This window comes from Podarcis filfolensis, assembly GCF_964270895.1.
Source record: "Podarcis filfolensis genome assembly, chromosome: 14".
NCBI classification, from domain to species: Eukaryota; Metazoa; Chordata; class Lepidosauria; order Squamata; family Lacertidae; genus Podarcis; species Podarcis filfolensis.
In genome coordinates this window covers 46,462,774-46,487,541 of record NC_139616.1, presented here as the reverse complement: position 1 = coordinate 46,487,541, position 24,768 = coordinate 46,462,774, and the positions used below count along the sequence as shown (strand labels likewise).

The 24,768-nt window shown below is 46.7% G+C and overlaps 1 protein-coding gene across 4 annotated transcripts in view; it reads right to left on the bottom strand.

The window, feature by feature from the left end:
- Positions 1 to 5,714: 5,714 nt before the first annotated feature.
- The window catches only part of TOM1L2 (target of myb1 like 2 membrane trafficking protein), a 56,650-nt gene continuing 37,596 nt past the window's right edge, over positions 5,715 to 24,768 (bottom strand). For 2 of the 4 annotated variants that reach the window (XM_083585744.1, XM_083585745.1), the window contains 3 exons: positions 21,752 to 21,811; positions 16,640 to 16,676; positions 5,715 to 12,271 (listed from right to left, as the gene is read on the bottom strand). In XM_083585744.1, the coding sequence (XP_083441870.1) occupies positions 12,117 to 12,271; positions 16,640 to 16,676; positions 21,752 to 21,811 (252 nt within the window). In that variant the 3' untranslated portion in view covers positions 5,715 to 12,116. The remainder of the gene's footprint in view (positions 12,272 to 16,639; positions 16,677 to 21,751; positions 21,812 to 24,768) is intronic. The other 2 variants (XR_014541504.1, XM_083585746.1) reach the window with 2 other exon arrangements.

Genomic DNA, 24,768 nt, shown 5'->3' with positions numbered 1-24,768 from the left:
AAAAACAAAACAAAAAACGTTGCAATGTCCCTCCTCAAGGAGTCAAATAAGCATGCCTGCTTCCAGCATATTCCATTTCACTACTTTATGGTCCCAGCACCTGTTATTCTGAGGTAGACTGCCTCTGAACATGATGCTCTGCTACAAGGGTGGGGAAAACTCTTTCATCTCAATGGCCACATTCTCTTCTGGGCAACATTGGCTTGTGGGGGTCAGTTACCTGCCAGTGATGGACAGGGCCAGAGGCAACAGGTGGGTTTTGCTTTGATAGTGTCAGCTAGTTTTACATTCCACTGACACGCCCTTCAGAGAGAAAGAGGAGTTGTCAGTCACTGGGCATCATTATATTTAGGATAGCGTCTTATTCAGAGACCATCTACCTGAAGAGTAGCTGTTGAGGACAAAGAGCAGCAGAAAGTGATTTGCCCTATATGGCCTCAATTTGGCCTAGATGGGATTTTCAACTTGTGTGCAGATAGGGTCTCACTTGATTGAATGCTCCTTTATATCAGTAATAATAATAATAATAATAATAATCATCATCTGTGCTCATAGAAGATTAGCTGCTCAAGGAGAAGAGCATCTTCCTGTCACACTACTATTCTACGTGCAGGGATATCTTTTAAGGTGGAAGTCTGCAGTCATTCAAACCCCAGCCTGCAGTCTTAAGTGGTAAAACCCAGACAGTCTCCTCAGTGAGAAGTTGGCCACAAACTTAAATAGAATTACTTGCGAGTACCAAATCGGCCTAGGATTTAAATATGTGATGTTGTAGAATACTATGGATAAAAGTTAAAATGAAAAGAAAGAAAGATGTTAATTGGACTAAGTAAATTCTATGTAAAATCAGTTTTGGAAAACTGCTACAATGATTTATATGGAAACTCAGCCAGGGGGAGTCGAGGAAGGCATCTAACAATGTCAACTAAAGTGGAATTTCTATAGTTAGGATATATGTCTGCTTGTTTGTTTGTTCTTTGATGTTTTCTTTTTATGTTTGATGATATGTTTGTTTTAAAATTTGGGAAATTTAATTTAATTTTTTTGGGGGGGAAAAGAGAAGTTGGCCACATTCTGAACATGTGAGTCGTGGAAGGCCTTCCCCTACTTTCTGCCCACAATGCCTGAAATTCAGAGGTAGACTGCATTAGGTCATGCAGGTTCCATTTAGCTCTCATAAACAACAGGCCTCATCTTTCTCTCCTAATTAATTTCTCCACTTTTTAAGCCACCCAGACTAATCTTTACTTCCTTGCAGGGCTGTTTGTCGTTACACGCACAAACGTTCCTTCTGCGATCAGAATCTCCCAGGGAGCAAACAAGCAAACTGGCAGCGAAAGAGTTAAAACTTGTTTCGCTTCTGTGGGCGGGGCCATGCTGCGACCTCAGCCAATCGGCTGCGGCCAAGGCAGGAATGCCCCCGCGGGAAAGCTTAGTTGAGCAAGCGGGGAAACACCTCCAGTAGTGCCAGTCGGCTCAGCCAATGGCAGCGCGGCTCCGCAGTGGAGTGATTTCGCGTCAGAGCCCAGGCTCTAGGATTACATCATGGGGGCGGGGATTCCCCTCCTCCACGTGGAGAGGCAGGCGAGGAGCTGCCAAAGTCAGAGTCGACGTGAGGGGCGGGGTTAAGGATTTAAAGGAGCCGCTCAGGTTCGGTTCCCCGTTGTTTGTGGACGGAAACGGGAGCTTTGTGTTAAATATGCTGCAGCGCAGGGACTTAATCAGGGCTTCACCAGGTGGCCAGATGTAAAAGGGGGGAAAACAACAGGGCTCTTGCACAACCATGTAAGCCGTACCTGCTGAAATTTCTTCTATTAAGGAAAGAAAATTACTAATAAAATATTATTTTATGAAATAGTATTAAAACGTACATCAACACTCCCCGTTTCATAGCTGCCTGCCGCCGCGAAGCATAAAACTCCGGGCCTTTAATTTTTTTTTTACTTTAAGGGGTCTTGCCGGGCACGCAAGAATTCCTCTGCACATGAGCAGAAAGCTTTTTCTTCTCGTATGCACACTACGAACCTAGACAGCATCTTAAAAAGCAGAGACATCACCTTGCCAACAAAGGTCTGTATAGTCAAAGCTATGGTTTTCCCAGTAGTGATGTATGGAAGTGAGAGCTGGACCATAAAGAAGGCTGATCGCCGAAGAATAGATGCTTTTGAATTCTGGTGCTGGAGGAGACGCTTGAGAGTCCCATGGACTGCAAGAAGATCAAACCGATCCATTCTGAAGGAAATCAGCCCTGAGTGCTCACTGGAAGGACAGATCCTGCAGCTGAGGCTCCAATACTTTGGCCACCTCATGAGAAGAGAAGACTCCCTGGAAAAGACCCTGATGTTGGGAAAGATGGAGGGCACAAGGAGAAGGGGACGACAGAGGACGAGATGGTTGGACAGTGTTCTCGAAGCTACTAACATGAGTTTGACCAAACTGCGGGAGGCAGGGGAAGACAGGAGTGCCTGGTGTGCTCTGGTCCAGGGGGTCACAAAGAGTCGGACACGACTAAACAACAACATGCACACTGGGTGGGAGTGGGGTGCCAACTTCAGCACTCTTTCCCCAGCTGCATGGAACAGAGTAAGCCTGTAGGTGAAGGTTTCCCTCACTGCTGCAGCTGCGTGCTAGGAAAAGCAGCACCTGTTGGATTACTGCCTTGCAGAGAGGTGACGTCAAACCTGCTGCATTGGCAGCATCAAAGTGACCTCTCCAGGGCGCAAGCCTGGGTAGGGTGTATGGAGGTCTTGGGCCACCCGGACGACAAGATCCCCCTTCAACCTCGCTGGTGTGGTCCAAATGAAAGCGGAGCAAGACATTTGGTACCAGCTGGGCTGCAGGAGTTGGCGGAAAGAGGAGTACAAGGCGCCATTCAACTGCCTTAGGGACTCCACTCCGGATTTATTTTACTAATTTTCTTATCCTGAAGATATCCCGCAAGGGAGCGGGAAGGTTTAGGACCAGCGTTGTCCTTCTCCTAGATGGGCTACTTTCCCAGGTGGAATCCGCTGGAACCTGTCTTCGCAGGCAGGGCAAGTCCCTAACTCACCGAGGGTTAGAGACCCATCGGCTACTGTCACCTGGTTAAGCTGACCAGTCGAAGCCATTCCCAGTGTGGGGCTGCTGTCACCTGCTGACAGCTTCAGGGAGCCACAGGTGTAGATTTTATTTATATTTTGAATTTCTTTTTAGATGAATTTCTTTTTTTATTGACTTTTATAGATAACTGTAAATGCATAGTTTATGTAAAACACTGAAAGCAGCAGCTAAAATTGAGCTGTTTTGCAAGTTTCAGTGGAAACTAGCTGGTGCTATTGGAGCAGCCAAGAATGTTGCTGCAGTTCCCAAGCGCCCGCAACCAGCTAGCTGCTGGGTGCTTGGGAAGTGCTGCACAATGGATGGGAGGACCTACCTGGCAATCACTGTATGTTATGACATCTGATAATTGACAGGTAGGTTCTCCACCCCAGCTGTAGATTGCAGGCTCCTTGGGGCAGGGGCCTACCCACAACTTCTTTGTAAAGCGGTTGTGTACACGGATGGCACTACTGCCGTCAATCGCTTTGTTCTCGCTGTGTGTGGAATTTGCAAAACCCATGTTCCTTTCCACAGTTTTCTGCTCTGTCAGAGCAAGTTTCCTCCCAAACAGAAGCTGGCACTGTATTTTACTAGAATGTTGTGGCAGACAAAAGGCCGCAGGAGGCACATGATGCGCTGGAAAGAACAGCAGTAAACAAGGCTACAAAGCCAATAGACAAAAGTCACTGGGCTGGGCAGTCACATTGCAGCTGGTGCTCATGCAGACCAAGAACATCTTCACACCATCCATTTGAAGCACTGCAGCTCCACATGGAGCAGTCCTGCTTTTTGCTAAAGAACTCGAGGAGCTGTAGTTTCTTACGGGTGCAGAGAGTTGTTAGGAGGCCCCTATTCCTCTTATGAAGGGACGCGGGTGGCGCTGTGGCCTAAAACCACACAGCCTCTTGGACTTGCTGATCAGAAGGTCGGTGGTTTGAATCACCGCGACGGGGTGAGATCCCATTGCTCGGTCCTTGCTCCTGCCAACCTAGCAGTTCGAAAGCACGTCAAAGTGCAAGGAGATAAATAGGTACTGCTCCAGCGGGAAGGTAAATGGCATTTCCGTGCACTGCTCTGGTTTCAGTGTTCCGTTACGCCAGAAGCTGGCCATATTACCTGGGAAAACTGTCTGCGGACAAACGCCAGCTTCCTCGGCCAGTAAAGCGAGATGAGCGCCACAACCCTAGAGTCGTCTGCAACTGGACTTAACTGTCAGGGGTCCTTTACCTTTTTTATTCCTCTTACAGAGCTACAACTCCCAGAGCTCCCTGTGAAAAGGGTTTGTTAAACCACACTGGGAAATGTAACTATAATTGGGACATTGTGGGGGGGCGCATACATTTAAAGAATTATGATACCCCCTTAAACAGCCATGGCCTTCTTCCCAAAGAATTATGGGAGTTGTAGTTTCTGAAGGACTCCGAGAGTTGTTAAGAGACTCCCTATTCCCATCACGGAGCCAGTGCTTTTCTTTCTGGGGCACAGAAGAAAAGCACAGCAAAGAAATATAATTCTCAGAGTCTCATAGGAAGAGGGACTTTTTTTGCTAAACCACTCATGGGAGAAATAAATGAATAGCAGATTCCGATTCGTCTCCCAGTGCGGCTTAACAGTCAGTTCCTCTTGATAGGAAACTCTGGGATTTTTTTTTTTTTAAAATGCTTAAAATGTTAGCAGGTTTCATTCAGCTGCTTAACATCAATGAAAAGTGGGCAGCAGAGCAGGCCTTTTGCAATTTAATCGGACATATTTTCCTGTACCTCCTACGTTAAGTAACACTCCTGTTTGCAATACTCCTACCTTCATTCCAATGAGAATTCTTTCAGTACTTTGAAGTGGGAGGGGAGAAATGACCTGGAACCTGGTTGCCCGAGAAGGTGCCTGATTATCTTCTCCTTCCACTACCCCCACCGTCCTGTTTCTTAGCATAAATTCCACCCCCGCCCCCCCGCCCAGCTGCAAGTTTGGCCAGTCATGAAAAACTAAACCAAAACCAAAACTAGCATCCTGGCCCAATTCAGGGTGGGTGCATGGATTTAATTTTATATAGGAAAAAGTATTTTGAACTTTTTAGTTTAAAGACATTTATCTGGAAGGGGAAGGATGTCACCATGATAAGAGGGTTATAAATTTTTGCGTAGTGTGGAAGAGGTATGGAAGAGGATTTTTTCTCACTCTACCCCCCTCATGTTTTTAAAACTGTCATCGAGTAAATACTGCTGGTATTTAGGAACACAATCATGGGGGATGGGGCGGGCTTGCCATAAGCATCTGGTTTACCAATGGGAGAAAAGAACAGCGAGCTAGATGAGTCTTTGGTCTGTTCCATCGAGGTCCTTTTTATGTTCAAAGCCAATGGTCTCCAGCTTGTGGGTTGAGAACTACTTGTGGGTCACACAGCCTGATCCAAAATAGGTTGCAACAGGAGCACTGCCACCATGCAAATATGCAGCAGGAGATTAAGAATTCAGTCCCCCAAAGCATGTTGGGGTTTAAAAGCGGGTCCTGGGTCTGAAAAGGTTAAAGATACCTGTTCAAAGCTCCAGGTGATTTAGATCCTGGGATGCGACTGGGCAATACATTCAATCCATCACCACACGGCCAACATTCACGTCTAGTCGTTATCACTGTACAGGTTTGCACTAACGGTATTTTATTGGAGTATTTCACATGCAAGAATGAAAGGAGGAAAAAAATGTACAGAGACTGACGGACAGACAAGAGTTAAGTGACAGCAGGTTAATTAATACATCCTGATGCAAAAACCGTGTAGCAGGTTTTCGCTCACACAAAGAACACCGTCACTAAAAAGGAAAGAGAGAGAGAAAGAGAGAGAGAAGCCAGGATAGTTTTAAAGGCATTTAAAGAATTAATTTTTACATAGCTGTCTTTACATTTTTAAAAAACAATTAATTCCCTTTCCCTGCCCACCAACCTTCTCCCCCAAACAAACAAAACAAACAAATATTTTCAGTAAATAAATATTATCCACTTTTAATCTGGACACGCCTAGAGCTTTTTAAAAAATATACAGATGGAGACACTATGACACAGGTTACGGTGGGGTGATGCTATTGCAACAGTTAGCAGACGTGGCGGGGGGGGGGAGCTCATTCTAATTTTCTTGGAGGGCAGAGGAACCCCACTGAATAAGGATGTTCTGTAGAAGCATTTGCTTGCTATAGAGAAATAAGAGCAGGAAACAGAGTGTGGGGTGATATGAGGAACCAGGACCACAAAAGGCCAGGATTGGTGTTTTGTTTGTTTTAAAATCCAAATAGTTGGCAGGTTCAGTCACTGCATGCCTAAGGTTCAAAAGGACTGTACAGAAGATTTGGAAATTTCTAAGCAAGCCACTTCCTGTGAGATTATAAAAGGGTGTTGTGGGATCACAAATTCAGGTGTGGTCCGCACTTCTGTAGGTATCAAAGCAGGGTGGAGGTTAAAAGGAGGCCAAGTGTTCACGCCAGATGCTGGATAATTAAAAGGGCCCAATTCTTGACTGCTATCCTGCAACTGCCATTCATCCAAAGCTGTCCTATGTTGATGCTTCTATGGCTGCAGCTATTAACTTTAAAGTCAGCATTTAACACCAGAGGGTTGAGCAAAGAATTGGGTCCATACTTCCTCCATACCTTCTGTGCTCTCCTGAAAGGTCATGAGACGATGTTAAGTTTGCTTTCCAGGCTAAGCCTGAAAAGACGGCTCAAATAAACACCCATGTTCCTCACTTCTATTTAAGAATCGGGAACCTGTGGCAATGTCAGGCATTGCTGGGACTCCCAACAGCCTCAGCCAGCATGGCCAATGGTCAGGGATGATGGGAGTTGTGGTTTAGTGGCAAGCTCACCTATCCACACGAGACATTTTAAACTGGATTGAGACCGCTTCAAACTACAAAAATCATCGTTTATGATCTGCACCCCCCTCCTGCAAAAAAAAGAGCCCTGGGAACTGTTGCGTTGGGAGAGTGCCATGAATTGTGCTAAATGCATCTCATCTCTTTGCAGACAGGCATTTCCCAGAGATCATTTGGGCGGGAGACACAAAAACAGAGCCAAAGGTTTAAAGTTTGCGGGGTCAATAGGCCATTAACCAGGGGGATCCCATGCCCTGCACCAGTTGTCCTTATCCTGGCAGTAAGTACCAGTAGTGGATGCTTTCGGCTCTCTTTGATCCTCACAGGGACTGAATCAGACTTTCCCAGTTTTAGATGACAACTCCCATCAGCCCCAGCCGGTTGGAGGCAACGTAGTTTGAAACATCTGGAAGGTACCAGGTTGGGAAATGCTAAAGGTTTGATGCACGTTAGACTGCCAGAAGTGAGCGCTGATGCAGCTCTGGCGTTCTTTTGTCTGTGCAGGGGGAAAGTGCAATGAAAAGGTTTAAAATATCCCAGTCTCCTGTGCTGGGGATGCTTTCTTTACTGATCTGCCAGCCACTACCCAGAGAAAGGGTTGGCAGCCAACTAGTACCCCGGCAACCTTCTTTTACAAAGGAAAAAGTGCTTCCCCATCCCTGGACCCCTCTTGTTCCTCCTCTGCTTGTCCTCACAGGACAGGGATGGGGAGTGACAGGAAAAGGCCAGGCACAGCTTCTCCTGCTGTAACAGTAGTGTCAACTGGACGGCTATCTTCTTATCCAGATTACCAAGATGCAGCACCTACAGAGAGCCATTGTGCTAGCACAACCAGTTCCGGGCTGTGGACAGCAGGCTTGAGGTCTGGGCCAACAGGAGCTGGTAGCAAATGCTCCAGAGAGGCAGGTCTCCGACTAGGGAATGGGAAAGAAGGTGGCCTTCTTGCTATGGCTGGAAGCCTCCTTGCCCCCATTTCATTCTTTCCCCATTCTTCCAGGAAGCTGGAAGGTTTCACTGTCTCCCCCAAAGGCTATGGTCCCATCCACACTATTAGTTTAAAGCACAGCCGTTCCACTTTAAACAGGCATGGCTTCCCCCGAAGAATCCTGGGAACTGAGGTTTGTTAAGGGTCTGAGAGATGTTATGAGACCCCTGATCCCCTCACAAAGCTGCAATTCCCAGTTTGGTTGAACAACCCTTCCTTCTTCCCAGGGAACTCTGGGAATCATAGCTCTGTAAGAATAGGCGCCTCCTCTCAGCACCCTGGACAAACTACACTTCCCAGATTTTTTGAGGGAAGCCATGACTGTTTAAAGTGATGTAATACGGCTTTAAATGTATAATGCAGATGGGGACAGAGAGACAGATGCTGGAGGCCAGTCTTTGGAAACTTTGTGTGCTCCAGATGTTTGGACTAAAACTTCCATTAGACTCAGCTGGGTGGTGGGAGTTGCAGTACAAAACATCTGGAAGGAACCAGGATGGCGACAACCGCACAGCTGTATGGCCAGGACAACGGCCAAATGGTCACTTTCCATTTCTAAGATGCTTTGTTATAATTTAAAGGTTCTTTCTCCTGCCTGGCACACATGTGGTTATTTAACAATTTCTTCATAGCCTAAGAATTCGTAACAGGTTTTGCTATTGCACCAGGCTTATACAGATTTGAATTCTACACATAACACTTTAAAAAAAGGGGGGGGGGTGGTGGTAGAGAAGGAACATGCTATGCACCTCCTCACACATGGAATATATTTTAAACGGAAACAATTTGTTTTCTTCGTTCTGACACCTCAGAACACAGAGGTGTTAATAAAGATGCTGTAGGAGATGTGTTTCTTTAAAGAAAAAAAGGAACAGGTGAAGGGAGGTAACAATTAAGGTCCCGATCCAGCAGGGATTTTCTCTCATACAAGTTCCCGCTCACTTCAGTGGAGATGATGCCAAGAAACTTCCTACAGGATCAGGCCAAAAATAAATATCCGAAGCCTAAATGATGGGCCTCATTAGTGTTTGAGCAAGGATCCCAACAATAATTTAGTGTCATTTAGTGATTCCTAACACAGATAAGGGATTTATTTTTTAAATGGATAGTCCCACATTCTCGTGGATTTATGCCACCTGGGGTCAAGAGCCTTCCCTCACTTTTGGCCTCTAATACAATAGACAGCCCCTTCTCTCTTCACCCCTATGAATACGGCAATGGTGAAGATGGTTGGAGAGCAAGGAAGTAAAACCGAGGGCAGAAAGGCCTGTGGAAATAAGGACAAAGGGATGAAATATATTTAAATTTCAACTTCCCAGTTTGGGCGTCACAAGGAAGCAATGGGAGGTTATTGGGATATGAGACGCTAGGGAAACTCCCAAAAAAGCTCTGGCAGGTGTTTGGTGAGTGTTGCAGACCAACCTGGTGCCCCTCCAGATGTTCTGGGAGCTGCAGTCCAAAACATCTGGAAAGCACCAGGTTGTGGGAAGGCTGTGCTAGGACATAGCTAGAAACCTAAGTTCACATGCTCCGAGGGCATCTAGCTGCAGGCGAAAGAGCTGGGTCGTCGCGGGAACATCCTAGGGCTCCTGAGCCAAGGGACCTTCCTCCTGCAGCAGGAAATGCCCCTGTTGGGGAGCACCTAGGCAGGGTGGAAGCAAAAATGCCCGCATCTCTCTGACACTAATAAGTCATTTCATTTCTCACCAAGCCCAGACCGGATGAGATTCTTCTCCGCTTTGCCAAAACAGCTGGCAATGGCTGCCTGCTTTTCTCCTCCTTGCAACAAATCCACCTCTAAAGGGATCTCAACGCTGCTGGGACAGGGATGGGGAACCTGTGGTCCTTTGAGCGGTTGCTGGGAATCCAACTGCCGTAAGCCCCAGCCCTCACAGTCAATGATCAGGGATAATGGGAGCTCTAGTTCACTCACACTGGGAGGGTCCCAGGCTCCCCAATGCTGAGCTACTACAAAGCAATGGAATGGACACAACTGGTTTCTACTCTGGGTGACGTGCTAGAGACAGAGCCCTGTGCTAGAGACCTGGTCCTCCTTCTTAAAGTAGCCAGGAAGCCAGATCACAGCGTTAGAAGGTCAACATGAAACACACACACACAGGTTACCCAAACATTCTTGCTTGGGAGTAGTGCCACAATATCCACACAGGCAGGTGGAGAAACCACCATCCAACCGGACTAGACATGGGGCCAGACAACGCATCGAACAGCCACGTCCAAAACAGGGCTTCCGGTTGCATGAGCTTTTAAAAGCATACGTCCGCTGAGCGGACGGTGCAAGAGGCAGCAGAATGGGGCAGTATCATTTCAGACTGCGGCTGTTAGAGGGCCCTTTCTGAATACTCCTCCTTGTAAACATTCATAGCAAACAGAGACCTAACACTGTAACAAGAAAAGATTCCAGCTCACTCCTTTGCCTGCTGCGCTGGCTTTTGATTTGTACGGAATATTTAAAACAAGGAAGTGGTGCAGCCCACTCAGCTACCATAGGTCTCTACCACATCACCCTGCTGCATGGGGGTGGACCAAGTCAAACATCAAGACTAGGACCTGGGATCAAAACAGCAGAACTAACTGCAAGGCAGGAGGTCGAACCATATATGACAGACAGTTCCACCACAAAGCAGAACGCAACTCCCGTGGTTTGATTTAATGCTGCACAAATACGTGATGTGTTCCCAGGGAGGGGGCAGTTGCTACTTTCCTCCTGGATGGACCCTACATTATACCCTTGGACAGGTTGAAACCACACACCAAATTGTCAGTGGATCGCGTGGGGTTCTCCCATCTCAGAGCACCTCTCTCCTCCAGGCAAAACACCCATACAGGTTCATCATCCAAAGTTACCAGTCGTATGGAGGCCCAGGAAGTGGCAGTCGTGCTGGACCAGCAAAGCAACAGCAAGCAAGATCAACTCCTATACTAAAAGGGTCACTTCTGCCTTCTCTAACTCCACTTGGCAGGGGATTTGTTGGAAGAAGCCAAAGACAAGTACCCTGTCGAGAATTTGGCACAGCCTGGAAATCCTGACAGCAACTTCAGGGGTGCTAGCAGAGGCAGAGGGGCACGCAGACAAGACGGGGAAAGCCATCACTTAGAACGCAGCAGCCGAGGTGCCAACAAGGGTCGTCATTCCAGACTATGCACCACACTGTCTCTTGCTACTCATTGAAGCTTCTCCATTCAAAATTTAAAGTGCAACTTCCTTGCAATGCACACAGCAGCCCAGCTGTGGCCGGATCCTACTCCCAGGATTCTCAGCGACACCTCTGCATTCTGAAGCTCTGTGGCAAGGACAGAGGATCTATTCTAAACCCCTTTCCACGTGCGTGTGTGTCTCACATACACCCACGCAAAGCAGGCCTTTGGTATGGGTGTGCCAGGAGTCCACCTGGCAAACACAGACACTACTTTAAAGACTGCCAATTTTTCGGGGGGGGGGGGGGAGCTTCTTCTCCCTTGTAGAGACAGTGTACCCGCTAAGAAACACGGCCTACCTATCAGAGCCAGGTCACAGTCCTCACTGCAGTTGACCACCTTAGGGCAGAAAGCCAAACAAACATCCCACGAAAAGATCCACAACCCAGCTGGGGAGGGGGAACAGGCAACGCATGGTGCCAAATTCTGGGACTGGAGCAAGACGATAAATTTCTTTTGTGTTCAACCTATGGGAAGGCTACGCCGGTTCTTGAGAAACAGGCACCTAAACACACTTCACCGCTATCAGAGATGCACCAAGCATGTTGCACTTTGGACTGGCTTGTGGGAGAAAGGAGGTTTTGGCTTAAATAAAAGACAAGACTGCCCTCTGCACAACTCTGTTCTGGGTCTGCCAGGAATGCAGGGAGGTGAGATGAGAAAGAATTCATGCATTATTATTATTATTAAAAAAGAGAGAGGGTCTTGGTATTGACCTGGGTTGGTGGGTGCGAGAGAGAAGGAGCTTAGCGAGTGGCCAAGGACAGCCACAGAAGTGACAAGGCTGGATGTAAATACTCTGTGAAATGTTAGCTTATTCGGGCTGGATCGCTTCCAAGAGGTACGAGAGGCCATCTATGGAACCCAGGAGGGGCAAAGGGAGCTCGTCGCTAGCTGGAGAGCACAAGGAGGCCGCTGGACTGCGCGGTTGCCTTCCTCCACACACGCACACGAGGAAGAAGAGCCGAGGAAGGACCGTCACAGGGCAAAGAGGGCATCTTCAGAGCGCTCCGGCTTCTTTTTGCTTGGGGGGTTTGCCGTCGTCGGTGGCGTGGGCTCCTCCTGAGGTGGCGAGGGCAGGTTGGGGATCCTTTCAGCAGCTTTGGCGCGCTCCTCTAGGAATTTGTCAAACTCTGCAAGATTTTTAAACATAATAAAGAGTTTATGTTGCAATTTAGGGCTAAAGGAACTTTGCTGCAAGCTATGGCACGAGGATGCCTGCGGGGGCTATGCAGCTCTGCAAAACTGCCCCCCTTGCAAAAGGGCCTCCTGCGGCAGATGCCCTAAAACAGAAATGGAGAACCTCAGGCCTTGGGGGGCCAAAGGCTCTCTATCGAGCCCTCAGGACTCTCCCTGACCTCCCAAGCCTCAGCCATGTTTCCTTGAATTCTGATTATGCTTCCTGCTTGCCTGAATGGAGGATAGAAAGGGGTGTGCGTGTATGTATGAAATGAATCTACTGGGAAAAGGTAACGTTCACATTCTTTGCTCTACCCACTTTTACCTCTGCCCATGCCCACCACTGCTGTCACCCAGAAGGGGATATGGCCCTCAGGCCGCCCCGAAACATCCCTGGCCAACCTGGTGCTCTCCAGATGTTCTGCACTACAGCTTCTATCAGTCCCAGCCAGCACAGCATGATGGGAGTGTTAAAACTCCGAAGCCTGTGAGCACTTTCTGAAGTCCTTTTGCATGCTACTAGGACCAGTCTCTTCACCTCTGAACGTCTTCAGTGATGCACAACTTAGCAGAGTAGGGCAGTTTTTCCTAGGCAACGATCGAGACTGCTCAGTCAGGACAACGATCAGCAACAAAGCTGACGACTAGTAACTCGATTTTGTAGTTTAATATATACAACAGCAAACTCACAAGCTACATACAAGTTACTATATACAGACACGAACGTCATCACTCTTCAAGCTCTCCAGAATACTCCTAACTAGCCAAACAATGTCATAGGTCATGCTGCCTATATGAGAGACCTCAGCCAATCACTGACCTGTTACTCCAGGCAAATTTCTCCTGTGCTCTATCTCCCTAGCCTGTAGTCAAAACACTAATTGCTCACTTGCCAAGCTGCACATGGACTATGAACTCCAACAGGGAGTTGCTAGTCCAAAATACCTGGAGGGCACCAGTGTGGCCAAGGATACCTAAAAAAAATGTGGGGTGTGATCTACTGTTCCCTTGTCAGAAATCAGAGCCCATTGACTCTGCAAGAAGGGCTTGATTGAACTCCAAGGGATGATTGCCCTGATAATGGCTTCTAAGAAAGACCACTTGTGCACACAAACAAACACAAAACAGTATGGTGTTATGCATCCTGGTCTGTGTGTTCTCTGCCTGAAATAAAATAAAACTTCCGAGTCAGCGCCAGACTTCTGAGTCAGCGCCAACGACGAATGGCGGAGTTCCTCCGATCAGAGGAACGGGCTCCGTGGAAATTGGGTCTTCCCGCCGCGGCGAAGGCGGGGACCCACTAGAAATCCCAGGCGGAGAAGCCTGGGAATGTGGGGTTCGGCAGAGCACCAAGAGCGCCTCCCCTACTCACGAGGAAACCCCTTTTTGGGGCTCCGGAGTGAAGTGGGGTGAGCAGCGCGGTGCTGCGAACCGATCGCTATTTCCATGGAGGGAAGCCGCGCAGCCATCGCCGGAGAGCGCTGACTTTTTCCTGATGACATTCGGACTCTAAATCAAGTACCCGTGAGTAAAAACGGAGAATTGGATCAAGAAATTTGCAAAACTTTTGAATTAGGCACAAGCGGGAAGGTTTAAACAGGAAGTCTGCTTCCCGCTTTTTGTATATAGATTGAAGCAAAGACCTTGCAACCTAATAGCCTGGAAAACTGCTTTAAAGTTGGAAATTTCCTGCATCTACAACCAATAAAACCCCCTTGGAAAGCAGGAGAAAAGGGGGGGGGGGAATTTGACTGTCTAATCCTGCAGGAGGAGAGTAAAGGAATCTAAGTTTCCATCATCCCAAACCTGGGGACGGGGTGTCGGGACAGAAATTGCTTGTGACGTCCATTGATTGAAAGTGGAGTATTTTGACAGATAGGTAAAAAAAGAGAAGAGAAACAAATTAACTTCAACGCTACCTTCTGCATTTCTGTATTTTAAAGATACAAAGTATTTGAAAATTGAAAGGACTTGAAATCGAAAGTAACTTTCTTTGTTGGATACTTTTTTTAAAAAAAAAGTGGATACAAATTGTATCCCCTAGAGGGAGCTTGTCAGTTTGCTGTTGCTGTTTATCTGGGATCTACAGCTGCAAGTTTTTGGATCGTGGGATCTGCTGTCTGACCTTGAACAGAAATGAGTTGGAAGGAATGTTTGGTGTCTGCCCTTGGTATGACAAATGCCCTGCTGCAGCAGCTGCAGGACAAAATGAATTTGATGCATGAAAAATTGGATTTGATGAGTGCCGTCGCCAGTGAGTATGATTTAACAGGGAATAAGGATAAAGAAGTTACACAACAACCAATTCAAGAAACTGGCTTGACAAGACAAGTCCAAGGGCAGATGAAGAAGGAAGAGGCAGTAATTACTCCTCAAACAACACAAAAGGAGGGATTCAAAGTCCTGCAGGAACAAAAGTTACTGTGCTGGAAGATTGAACTTGGAGAGTGCTGGGATGGGTTTGAAGTAAATGAAGCTCTTAACTCTAGAGGGACTATGAAACAGGTGAATAACTATCTTTTGGAGAAATATTTTTTGGACTACAAAGATGACAAGGAGTGGGACTGGGGGGAAGGGGCCAGTCTGACAGAGGAAAAGGGAAACTATTACTGGATGGAAACCTCCGGAGACCCACTCCCTAAGAAATCAACAACAGACAAAGAAGTGTGTAAGCGCAAACAAGGACAAGAAATTGTGCAGAAGGGGCCTAGAAGAGACTTAAGGGCCTCGGATATTAGAACACCAGATTGATGGACTGGAAGTAATGGACTGAAAGGACTGACATGACCCGAAACCAGGAAGAAGGGACGTTGGATAAAAATTAGAGATATCAAGGGAAATTCTTTTGTTAATTTTGGAATCAGTGTAACATTAATGAAACACCAGGGAATATGCCGGAAAGGAATTAAATTGGCTTTAGTAGAAATGATTTAAGGAGATATGAATGAATATGACGTAAACTTTGAAATTTTAAGATTTTTAAGATAAGATAAGGTTAAAGAGATTAAGGTAAATTGAATTACAGATTAAATTAAAAGAGGGAAAGGTTACGTTGAATTAATAAACAAGATAGATCGTGAAGATTAATTATTTAAATTAAAACTGAGAAATATGGGAAGAATTTGCTGGAATAATGAATTAAACTAGAATACAAAAAGGGAGGTGTGAGGAAGTTCAAGAAATAAGCAAATGAAAAGTTGTAATTTGAGATTTGTATTTTTCTTTTTCTTTTTTGGTTTTTTCTTCTTGTTTTATTTTTTGCTGTATTTTTCTGTTTTTCTTGTTTTTGTTTATGTATTGATGAAATTTTGAATAAATATCATTTAAAAAAAAAAAATCTGCCCCCAACTTGTTGGCATCCACCTGTCTCGAGAGACAATGAAGCGCACCTCTGGGGGTGAAGTCAAACTGCAGAAGAATCACAGCGCCTGCTATGGCTGCAGAGACCAGTAACTCGTATCTGCTGACTCCTACATTGTTTTTGCTGCATCAGCAGCACCAAAGTGACCTCTCCAGGGCAAAAGGTCCTGGGCTGCTGATGTGGTCCAAAGGAAAGCAGAGCAGTACATCTGGTACCACATTGGCTGCAGGAGTTAATGGAAGAAGGCATGCAAGATGCCATTCAACTGCCTTAGGCACTCCACTCCCTAATTGTGTAGGGTTTACTCCTTAGCCCTTTCTTCTCCCGAAGATATCTTCCAAGGCAGTAACCATGGATTTTTTTCCTTGGGGTTTCTCACGAATGAGTATAGCCGCAAGGCAGCGGAGGCGTAGGATCAAAGTTTTCCTTCTCCTAGACAGGCTTGCTTCCCAGGCTGACGAGCCCCATCTGCCCCCAAAGCTGAATACTGCAGAAAGTATTAAATGTCTCCCATTCTGCATAACTTTTAGGGAGCGGCAAGGAAATATGCAGGGCACTACAGGCCCTCCCTCCTGCCGACGCCAGGTATCTCACATGGCCACGTTGTTTTGGAGAACAGGGAACTGCTCGTTCTCTGCACTTTTCAGAAACCATTTAAGACATATTTGTCCCGACAAGTTTTCCCAGCTGAATCAATCAACCTTTGCCATGGATGTCAACTTCGTATGTGTTAAAAAAACTTTTTTTGCTTATTTTGCATTCTGTTATACACTGTTTCTTAAAACGGCTAAGAAGTATTTGTTCTTTTAAAGACCATCCTGCCTGCCACATTCTGAACTTTTTTCCTGCACTCCCAAGGTATTACAACACACAGAGTCCTGCAGGTGGCTTTGTGCCTTGCAAGAATTTTACTTGAGTTTGTGTGTGTGTGTGTGTGTGTCCCCCATGCTTGCTTGCTTACCTTCACTCGTCACTCCTTCTTCCAGTTCGTCTCCTTTCTGCAGTTGGAATGAAAGTGGGGGTGGGGAAGAGAAAAGAAGTATCAGCACATGCTCAGAAAGTCCCTGCGTAGCTCATACCTCTAAGGTGCTTCCAGCACTGGAACGGAGCAATCAAAATAACCAGGTGCACCATTAAAGTCAGTTGATGGCATGTACACAGCTAGTGTGATGTACACACCTTAAAACTAGACCAACCAATATTCCTTCTCTGAAAGGAACAAGTACAATTGTGCCACGGGCAGTGGCTGTCTCCACTATTTTGTCCTTTTTATCAGAGGAGGAGGAGAACAGGCCTTTTCCAACTCAAGTCAGGGTCACATCAAAACAGGGACCCCCAAATAACCATTTTTCTTACACCTCCGCTAAAATGGGGGCCATGGATGGACTACTACAGGAATGCAAGCAAGTTCTTCATCACACGGGCAAGCCAAGAAGTCACTAAGAAACATTTGCTGGAAAGGTGACTCCCCAACCCACCGCCACCCCAGCCCGAGGTCTGGAATAAAAATCAATTATAAGAAAAATGATTGGATGTAAAAAGTTGGAATAGAATCCACAGTGTGCCCCTGAGCAGTGGGTTGAAAGCCTTCATGCACAAAACGGCAAGCAGTTTCACAAGCAAAATTAAAGGCTGGAGCAGCCATAGGTCTTCTGTCCTCTTTTGCATTTATCAGGCATGTAATCTGCAGGGAGAGCCTTCCTGATCATACCATGGTCTACTAAGGTTTGGTTTTCCCATTTTCTGGAACTAGCTTCCTATGCAGATTAGGCAATCCTCAGTGATGGGATGTTTTTGCAGACAGCTGACGACCTTGATGTTTGCACTGGAATCTCCTGACTGCTGACACTGAGGATTTTGCTTTATTTGTTGTTGTTTTATACAGCTACTGTGTTTGCTGTAATTATGTGTAATGACTATTTGGGTGGCTCAATTGTTGTTATTTATTGATTTGTTTTCATGTAAAGATTGTGAACTGCTTTATAAACGAAAAGCGGCATAGAAGGGATTTAAAAAATAATTAAGTTCTTCTCATTTATTTTTAAAAGCTGCATCTTCATTTGCTGCATTCCGCCACCCCAAAGGAGACTGTTCCAGGTATTTGGGTGAGGGGGAGAGGGAGGTATCACAGGGTCCATCCACACCCCGGCTTAATGTGGCTTATGAATCCCTGGTTCCTCTTTTAATTTCCCCTCGTCCATGGGGTGTTCTCCCAACTACTGCTGTCCCAAACTTTCTCCTCCCTCAGCTTGGAGATTCCCGAGGCTTTGAACATCCAAACAGGAAAGCTACATCTTGAGGGCTGGCTCAAGACATTTTGCTGCCGGAGCTGAGGGACAGGATGGTGCCCTCCCACAAGGAACATACAGAAGCCACTTGGGCTGGCAGTTGAATCTTACTCCAGTGCTGATGAAAGAATAATAATAATAAATAATAATAATTTATTATTTATACCCCGCCCATCTGGCTGGGCCTCCCCAGCCACTCTGGGCGGCTTCTATAGAAACCAAAAATACAGTAAAATATCACACGTTAAAAACTTCTCTGAACAGGGCTGCCTTAAGATGTCTTCTGAATGTCAGGTAGTTGTTTATCGCTTTGACATCTGCTGGAAGGGTGTTCCACAGGGCGGGCGCCACTACCGAGAAGGCCCTCTGCCTGGTTCCCTGTAGCTTTGCTTCTCGCAATGAGGGAACCGCCAGAAGGCCCTCGGCGCTGGACCTCAGCGTCCGGGCAGAATGATGGGGGTGGAGACGCTCCTTTAGGTATACTGGACCGAGGCCGTTTAGGGCTTTAAAGGTCAGCACCGACACTTTGAATTGTGCTCGGAAACGTACATAGTGTCTTCCATGGCACTTGAGGGCAGCAGGCTAGCCTAGAGGTGAACAGGGCAGCTGATGCAGCTGCCTCACTCTGTCTCACCGTAGGGCCGGCCCTGCATGATCATTTGGATCAAGAGCACAGTGGACCTACTGCCTGGTGGCGTCTCAGCAGCAGCCAGGGCAGTCCCACCTCCAGCTCCAGCATTTCGGCCCACGTGCAAAAACTCGGGTGCACCTCCCTGCCTTTCTTTGGTCAGCTCAGGACTCTATATTCAGAGCAACCACTGCTAATAGTAACAATTCAATGGCAGAAAGCCTTAATAAAATATTACAAATAAATTTAAAAAACACACATAGAAAGCCGTTGCTTTGCCCTCTAGATGTTCTGGGTGACAACTCCCATCATCCCTGACTATTGGCTATGGTAGCTGGGGCTGAAGGTAGTTGTAGCCCAAAACATCTGGGAGGGACTACATTTTGCTCTGTTTATTTTTAAAAATCAGTCTCCATATGCAGATATACCACCCACCAAACACACACTCAAATTAGAGAGCCATTCTACGAATTAAACAGGTGGGCAGGGGAGGTTAAGCAGATTCTGGGATGTACCACTTGAGGGGGGGGTGCATGAGCGAGAAATAGAGAGTTCTCATTAGGTAAACTAGTACGTTTGAAAGAGGGCTGTTAAAATCCTTCCCCTCCCTGATTTTGGGCTGCTTTACTTACTTGAGGGATGAATAAATATGATCCCAGCACACACCTCTGACTTTCCTCCCCTACCTCAGCCTATGGCCTCACGCTGCATCTCTTGGACCTGGCCTATGCCTGCAGCAGAATGGACTGCATAGCATGTCAGGCAAAGAAACATGATTGCTGAATGCCCCTCAAAGAGAAGCAAAACAAAAACTCAAGTAGAAACTAGCGCACCACAGAGAAAGGCTGCAGCCTAGCCCTCTCCCTGTTGTGATAGGCTTGCTCCTTATAAGGTGGTTATTTTGGCTGCTTTTGGGATCTTCCTTTCCCCCCTCCACCCCAGCACAGAGGAGGCTATTGATGCTCATGGCTCTTCACCTTTAGAGATGCAGTCCCTTCTACCATTTCATTCATGGGGATGGTCTGGTCTACTTACATTGCAGAATCAAGTGGAAATAAGATTCTAGTATATCTGAAGGAGAGTCTCCACCCCCATCGTTCTACCCAGACACTGAGGTCCAGCTCCAAGGGCCTTCTGGTGGTTCCCTCACTGTGAGAAGCCAAGTTACAGGGAACCAGGCAAAGGGCCTTCTCAGTAGTGGCACTCGCCCTGTGGAACACCCTCCCACCAGATGTCAAAGAGAACAACAACTACCAGACTTTTAGAAGACATCTGAAGGCAGCCCTGTTTAGGGAAGCTTTTAATGTTTGATGCATTACTGTATTTTAATATTTTGTTGGAAGCTGCCCAGAGTGACTGGGGAGGCCCGGCCAGATGGGCAGGTTATAAAATAATAATAATAATAATAATAATAATAATAATAATAATAATAATAATTATAGTAGGAGGGAGTGTTCATGTGTAAATATGCACCTGCAGTTCCCTGCAGGATTGGGAACAAAACGGCGCAAGCTGGAGTGCTCCTGTTTAGAATGAAAGCCAGCCATGCCCTTTTCCAAAACACTCCATTCCACGTCCTCCCCCTCTGCCTGCTTTCCCCTTCGCCTCCCCATCAGCAGCCAGCCATCATTCCTGTGTTCTATCCAAATACTTAGCATAAACCCATGGAAATTAATGAACCTGTTAGTAGAGTCCATTATTTTCAGTGGGTCTACTCTGAGTAGGGCTAGCAATGGTCCTCATGGGTCTACCTGCCTCCTGCCTCCTTAGGTATTTCCTCTTGATTCTCTCCCCGCCCCCAGCCCATATTTCTACAAATCTTTAGGTTCCCCAAGCTTGCTAACGCCTCCGTCTTGTATGTGGATGAAGCCTTGAGGAGGGGCACTTGAAGAACACTCTCTCTCTCTCTCTCTCTCTCTCTCTCTCTCTGTGTGTGTGTGTGTGTGTGTGTGTGTAAAGAATGCTATGTTCTAGGTAGAAAAACAGCACATCAGGAACGGGGCTGGCTGAGCTACAACTGTGTGTGTGAGAGAGATACGCAAATGTTTGAGGGAAGCATTCAACAGTAGCATTCCCTCACAATCTGAGGGCGTGTCCATACCTGGCTTAATGTGGACTGTGAACTGCTAATTTAATTCCTCCTCTTCCATGTGGGCATTCTCCTCCAACTACTGCTGTCTCACTGAGTTTCTCCTCCCTAAATCTTGAGATTCCCTATGCTATGAAAACACAAATTGGGAGAGCTACATCAATTTAAGGAGAAGTGTGGGGCAACGGCAGTTGGAGGAGAATGCCTGCACAGACGAGGAGGAATTAAAGGAGGCACCAGGGGTTCACAAGCCACATGAAGCTGAGGTGTGGATGGCATACCCTCCAATATTTCTCCCTTGAAAACAGGGATGTCCTATTCCATAATAATAATAATAATTTTATTATTTATACCCCCTCCAAACACACAATCTGACAGGGTTGCCCCAGCCACTCTAGGTAGCTTCCAAATATATAAAAACATAATAAAACATGAAAGAGCGAGTGTGGTGTAGTGGTTAAGAGTGGTAGACTCGTAATCTGGTGAACTGGGTTTGTATCTCCGCTCCTCCACATGCAGCTGCTGGGTGACCTTGGGCTAGTCACACTTCTCTGAAGTCTCTCAGCCCCACTCACCCCACAGAGTGTTTGTTGTGGGGGAGGAAGGGAAAGGAGAATGCTAGCCGCATTGAGACTCCTTTGGGTAGTGATAAAGCGGGATATCAAATCCAAACTCTTCTTCTTCTCTTGAAACATTAAAAAAAAAACACCCTATACAGGGCTGCCTTCAGATGTCTTTCTAAAGGCTGCATAGTTACTTATCTCCTTGGCTCGGGGGTCACATAATTACATGCGCTCCAACATTTCTCTGATGAAAATAGGGACGTCCTAAGGGAAAGTGGGACATTCCGGGATCAAATCAGAAACCAGGTCAGCTTCTGTAAACCCGGGACTGTCCGTGGAAAATAGGGGCGCTTGGATGGGCCACGGAATAAAATCCCTCAGTGCCAATACGACCACAGCTGCTCACAGACAGCGTTGCTTTTTCCCACTGAGAGGAGTGATGTGCGCAGCAGAAACATATCAAAGGAAATAAAAAAAGTAGCAAAACAAAAAAAGAGAGTCTTACCACGTCGGTACTGAGCCATTCCTCAATGTCATCCATGACAGAGGACTGTGTGACGGGAATCTAGGGAGTGCAGCAAAGAGATAGAGCGAGGCAGGCAAAAAATAAAACAAGGACACCACACATCCACAATCATGGCCACAGAATGAGAGGGAAAGAGGAAAGGGGGAAAAAAGAGGGTTGGGGTTGGAGAAAAAAAACATACGCTGTGTGAGATGTATCACCGCTGTGAAGAACTGCAATACAACAACAACAACAACACAAATAAAGCAACGAGCGAAGCAAGAAAACATCTCGGCAAACAAAAAAGGTTGCGATGAGTGAAATGGCTGGGGTCTGGCTGTGTATCTGAGGGGAAGGGCCGGCATGGCTTTGAGTTTGAAGGACCTGGTTCTCTTAAGGCTGGAATATTAGATACGGCTGGATAGGAGGTGAAATCCAAAACATGAAAGAAAGAGGTATCCGTGACATGCCCAATTGCTCACCGCAAGGAATCAAGAAACGGAGACGGGAGAAATGAGTGGCACCAATGACAGAGGGAGCCTGATTTGCAGGTGCAAGGCTTGGGTCTGGTTCAGAAGCAACATGAAAACGTGGCTTAGCATTACGGAGATGAGGTTTGCACACTCCTTCCTCCGTGCATGGAAGGAGGCGGCCGGCAATTTCTTCTGCAGAACTAAGCCTCCGCTCGTTGCTGAGAATTTGCCTTGCGTGCAGAAGGTTGCAGGTTCAGTTCCCAGCACTTCTAGGTAGGGCTAGGAAGGACTCCTGCCTGAAGCCCCAGAGAGCTTCTGCCGGTTACAGGTGGGCTAGTATCTTGATAGAAATGTGCTTTGTTTAAAAGGCTGGGATAAGAGGGGAAATGGCAAATTTGCAGGTCTTTCAAAATTTCCAAATCGGGGATAATAAGGATAGATCTTTTTAGAAACGAATGCCTGGGGCTTCATTGGCAAGATGGTCCATCTGAGAAAGGGGCATAGGGTGGAGAAGAGACAAGAATAGCAATAGCACTCTCCCCCCCCCCCCAGCTTTTGAAATGCATTAGGTCCAATATTCAAGCCTTATAGAGACAGGCATTATTGGAATCCCTTATGAATCCCAGTGGGGGAATAGGAGAAGCAGGCGTGAGGTGAGGAACTAAAATAGATGGAGGAATCCACCAACATTTCTTAGCTCAGCTGAGCCTTTGCTTAACACTGTCCCTTAGTTGGATTTTTTTATATTTAATGCTACTAAACTTAACTATGGGTCCAAGTGTTTTTGTGGTATTCATATTGCTGAAGTAGTATTTTTCTGCATAAGCAAAGGCTCCTAGTGCTATATTGCACTAGGATGGAAAGCTAGAACTGAAAGCTATGGGAGTACCTCTGCTAGTCATCGTGTTCACAGTGGCGTAGCGTGGGGGGTGCAGGGGGGGCCGGCCGCACCGGGCGCAACATCTGGGGCTTAGGGTTAGGGGGCGCAAATCCACGGGTTAGGGGGTGCAAATTACTTGCCTTGCCCCGGGTGCTGACAACCCACGCTATACCACTGCGTGTTCATGTTTGCAAATGTCCCAGAGGGATGATTCAGGCTGCAATCCCACACCAAATGACCTGGAAGTAAGCCCCGTCGAATTCAATGGGGCTTACATCTGAGTCAACATGGGTAGGACTGCAGTCACCAGTATCTCACTTCCCGGTGCTATCCCTGACCTGCAATGGAGGAGAGCGCACTGCCATTTTCTCACTGGGTCTACCATTAGACATTGGGCGGCTGGGATTTTTTCCAGCTCTGTTTTGGAGAGGAATAAACCACTTAGAAACCAGTTTGGCATATAAGCTGCCTAATAATGGTGCTAATAATATCATGTGAATTGAGTAAATCCATAGGGGACAATATCAGATTTAAAAAAAAAATATATCCAAAGGGGTTCTTTTAGACAAGTGGAACGTCCAACTCTGCACCTTTTCCACGGAAAAGGCTATAACTCTGTGGCAGAGAGCATAGGTTCAATCCTTGCATCTCCAGTAGGGCTGAGAATGCTCCCTGCTTGAGACCCTGAGAGTCACTGCCACTCACAGTAAACAATGCTGAGCTAGACTGGTGAAGTCCATGTTCTATGCAGACAAGAAACCTTCGCATTTCTCTCACAGAACTTCTGTGGGCTACAAAGGATTCTGGGGTCCTATGTTCCAGGGTGCATAGGCAGCTCAAACACAACAGTGCCCAGGCCTCTGGAGTGTCCTGGTCACCCTGTAGGACCTCACAAGTATTCACCAAAATCTACTCAAATCTTTTTTGTGGCTGAACATTGCAGGGAAAATGGGAAAAGCTGGTCTTTAGGAATAATGGGGATCCCAAAAAACCCCACAGCTTTGAAAACAGCTGCTTGAGATCACCAGAGTCAGACTGGATAAGCTATCAGCTTCAACATGGACCCAATGAAGAATAAGTTATGAACCCCAGAGGAGATGATGGATAACTCCCAAACATTTAAGGGCCAAAGGTTTCCTGCGTTTCCACTGCTGATTAGCCACCCTCTTCACTGTAACACTTGAAAGGCACTTTAGTTTCAAAATATGCAGTAGCCGAGCATGTGATGTTTCATCATGCAACCCAACACTTCTCTTTAAGAGAACCATGAAACAGGGCTCTGTGAATTCCACCACTCCGGAGTAGAACCGTGGCCATTTAAAAAGTAAAGCATGCAAGCTTTTAGTCCTTGAGAATAAAGAGAAGATACCGTAGAGCCCAGGCCTCTCTGGTGAAATTTCCTGGGCTTGGGAATGGAGATGTGCTCTGCCAGGTGGAATTTGCTTCCATAAGATGTAGCAAGGGCTGCTAACTTAAGATGGCTTTGGAAAAGGAGGACGGGGCTATGGCTTGCCTCAACTGTCAGAGGTAGGATGCCTCTGAAAACCATTTGCTAGGTAGGAATCACAAGTGGGGAGAGCACTGATGTGCTCAGGTCCTGCTGATGTGCTTGCCAGAGGCATCTGTAAGAGCAGGATGCAGGACTAGAGGGGTTACTGGTGTGA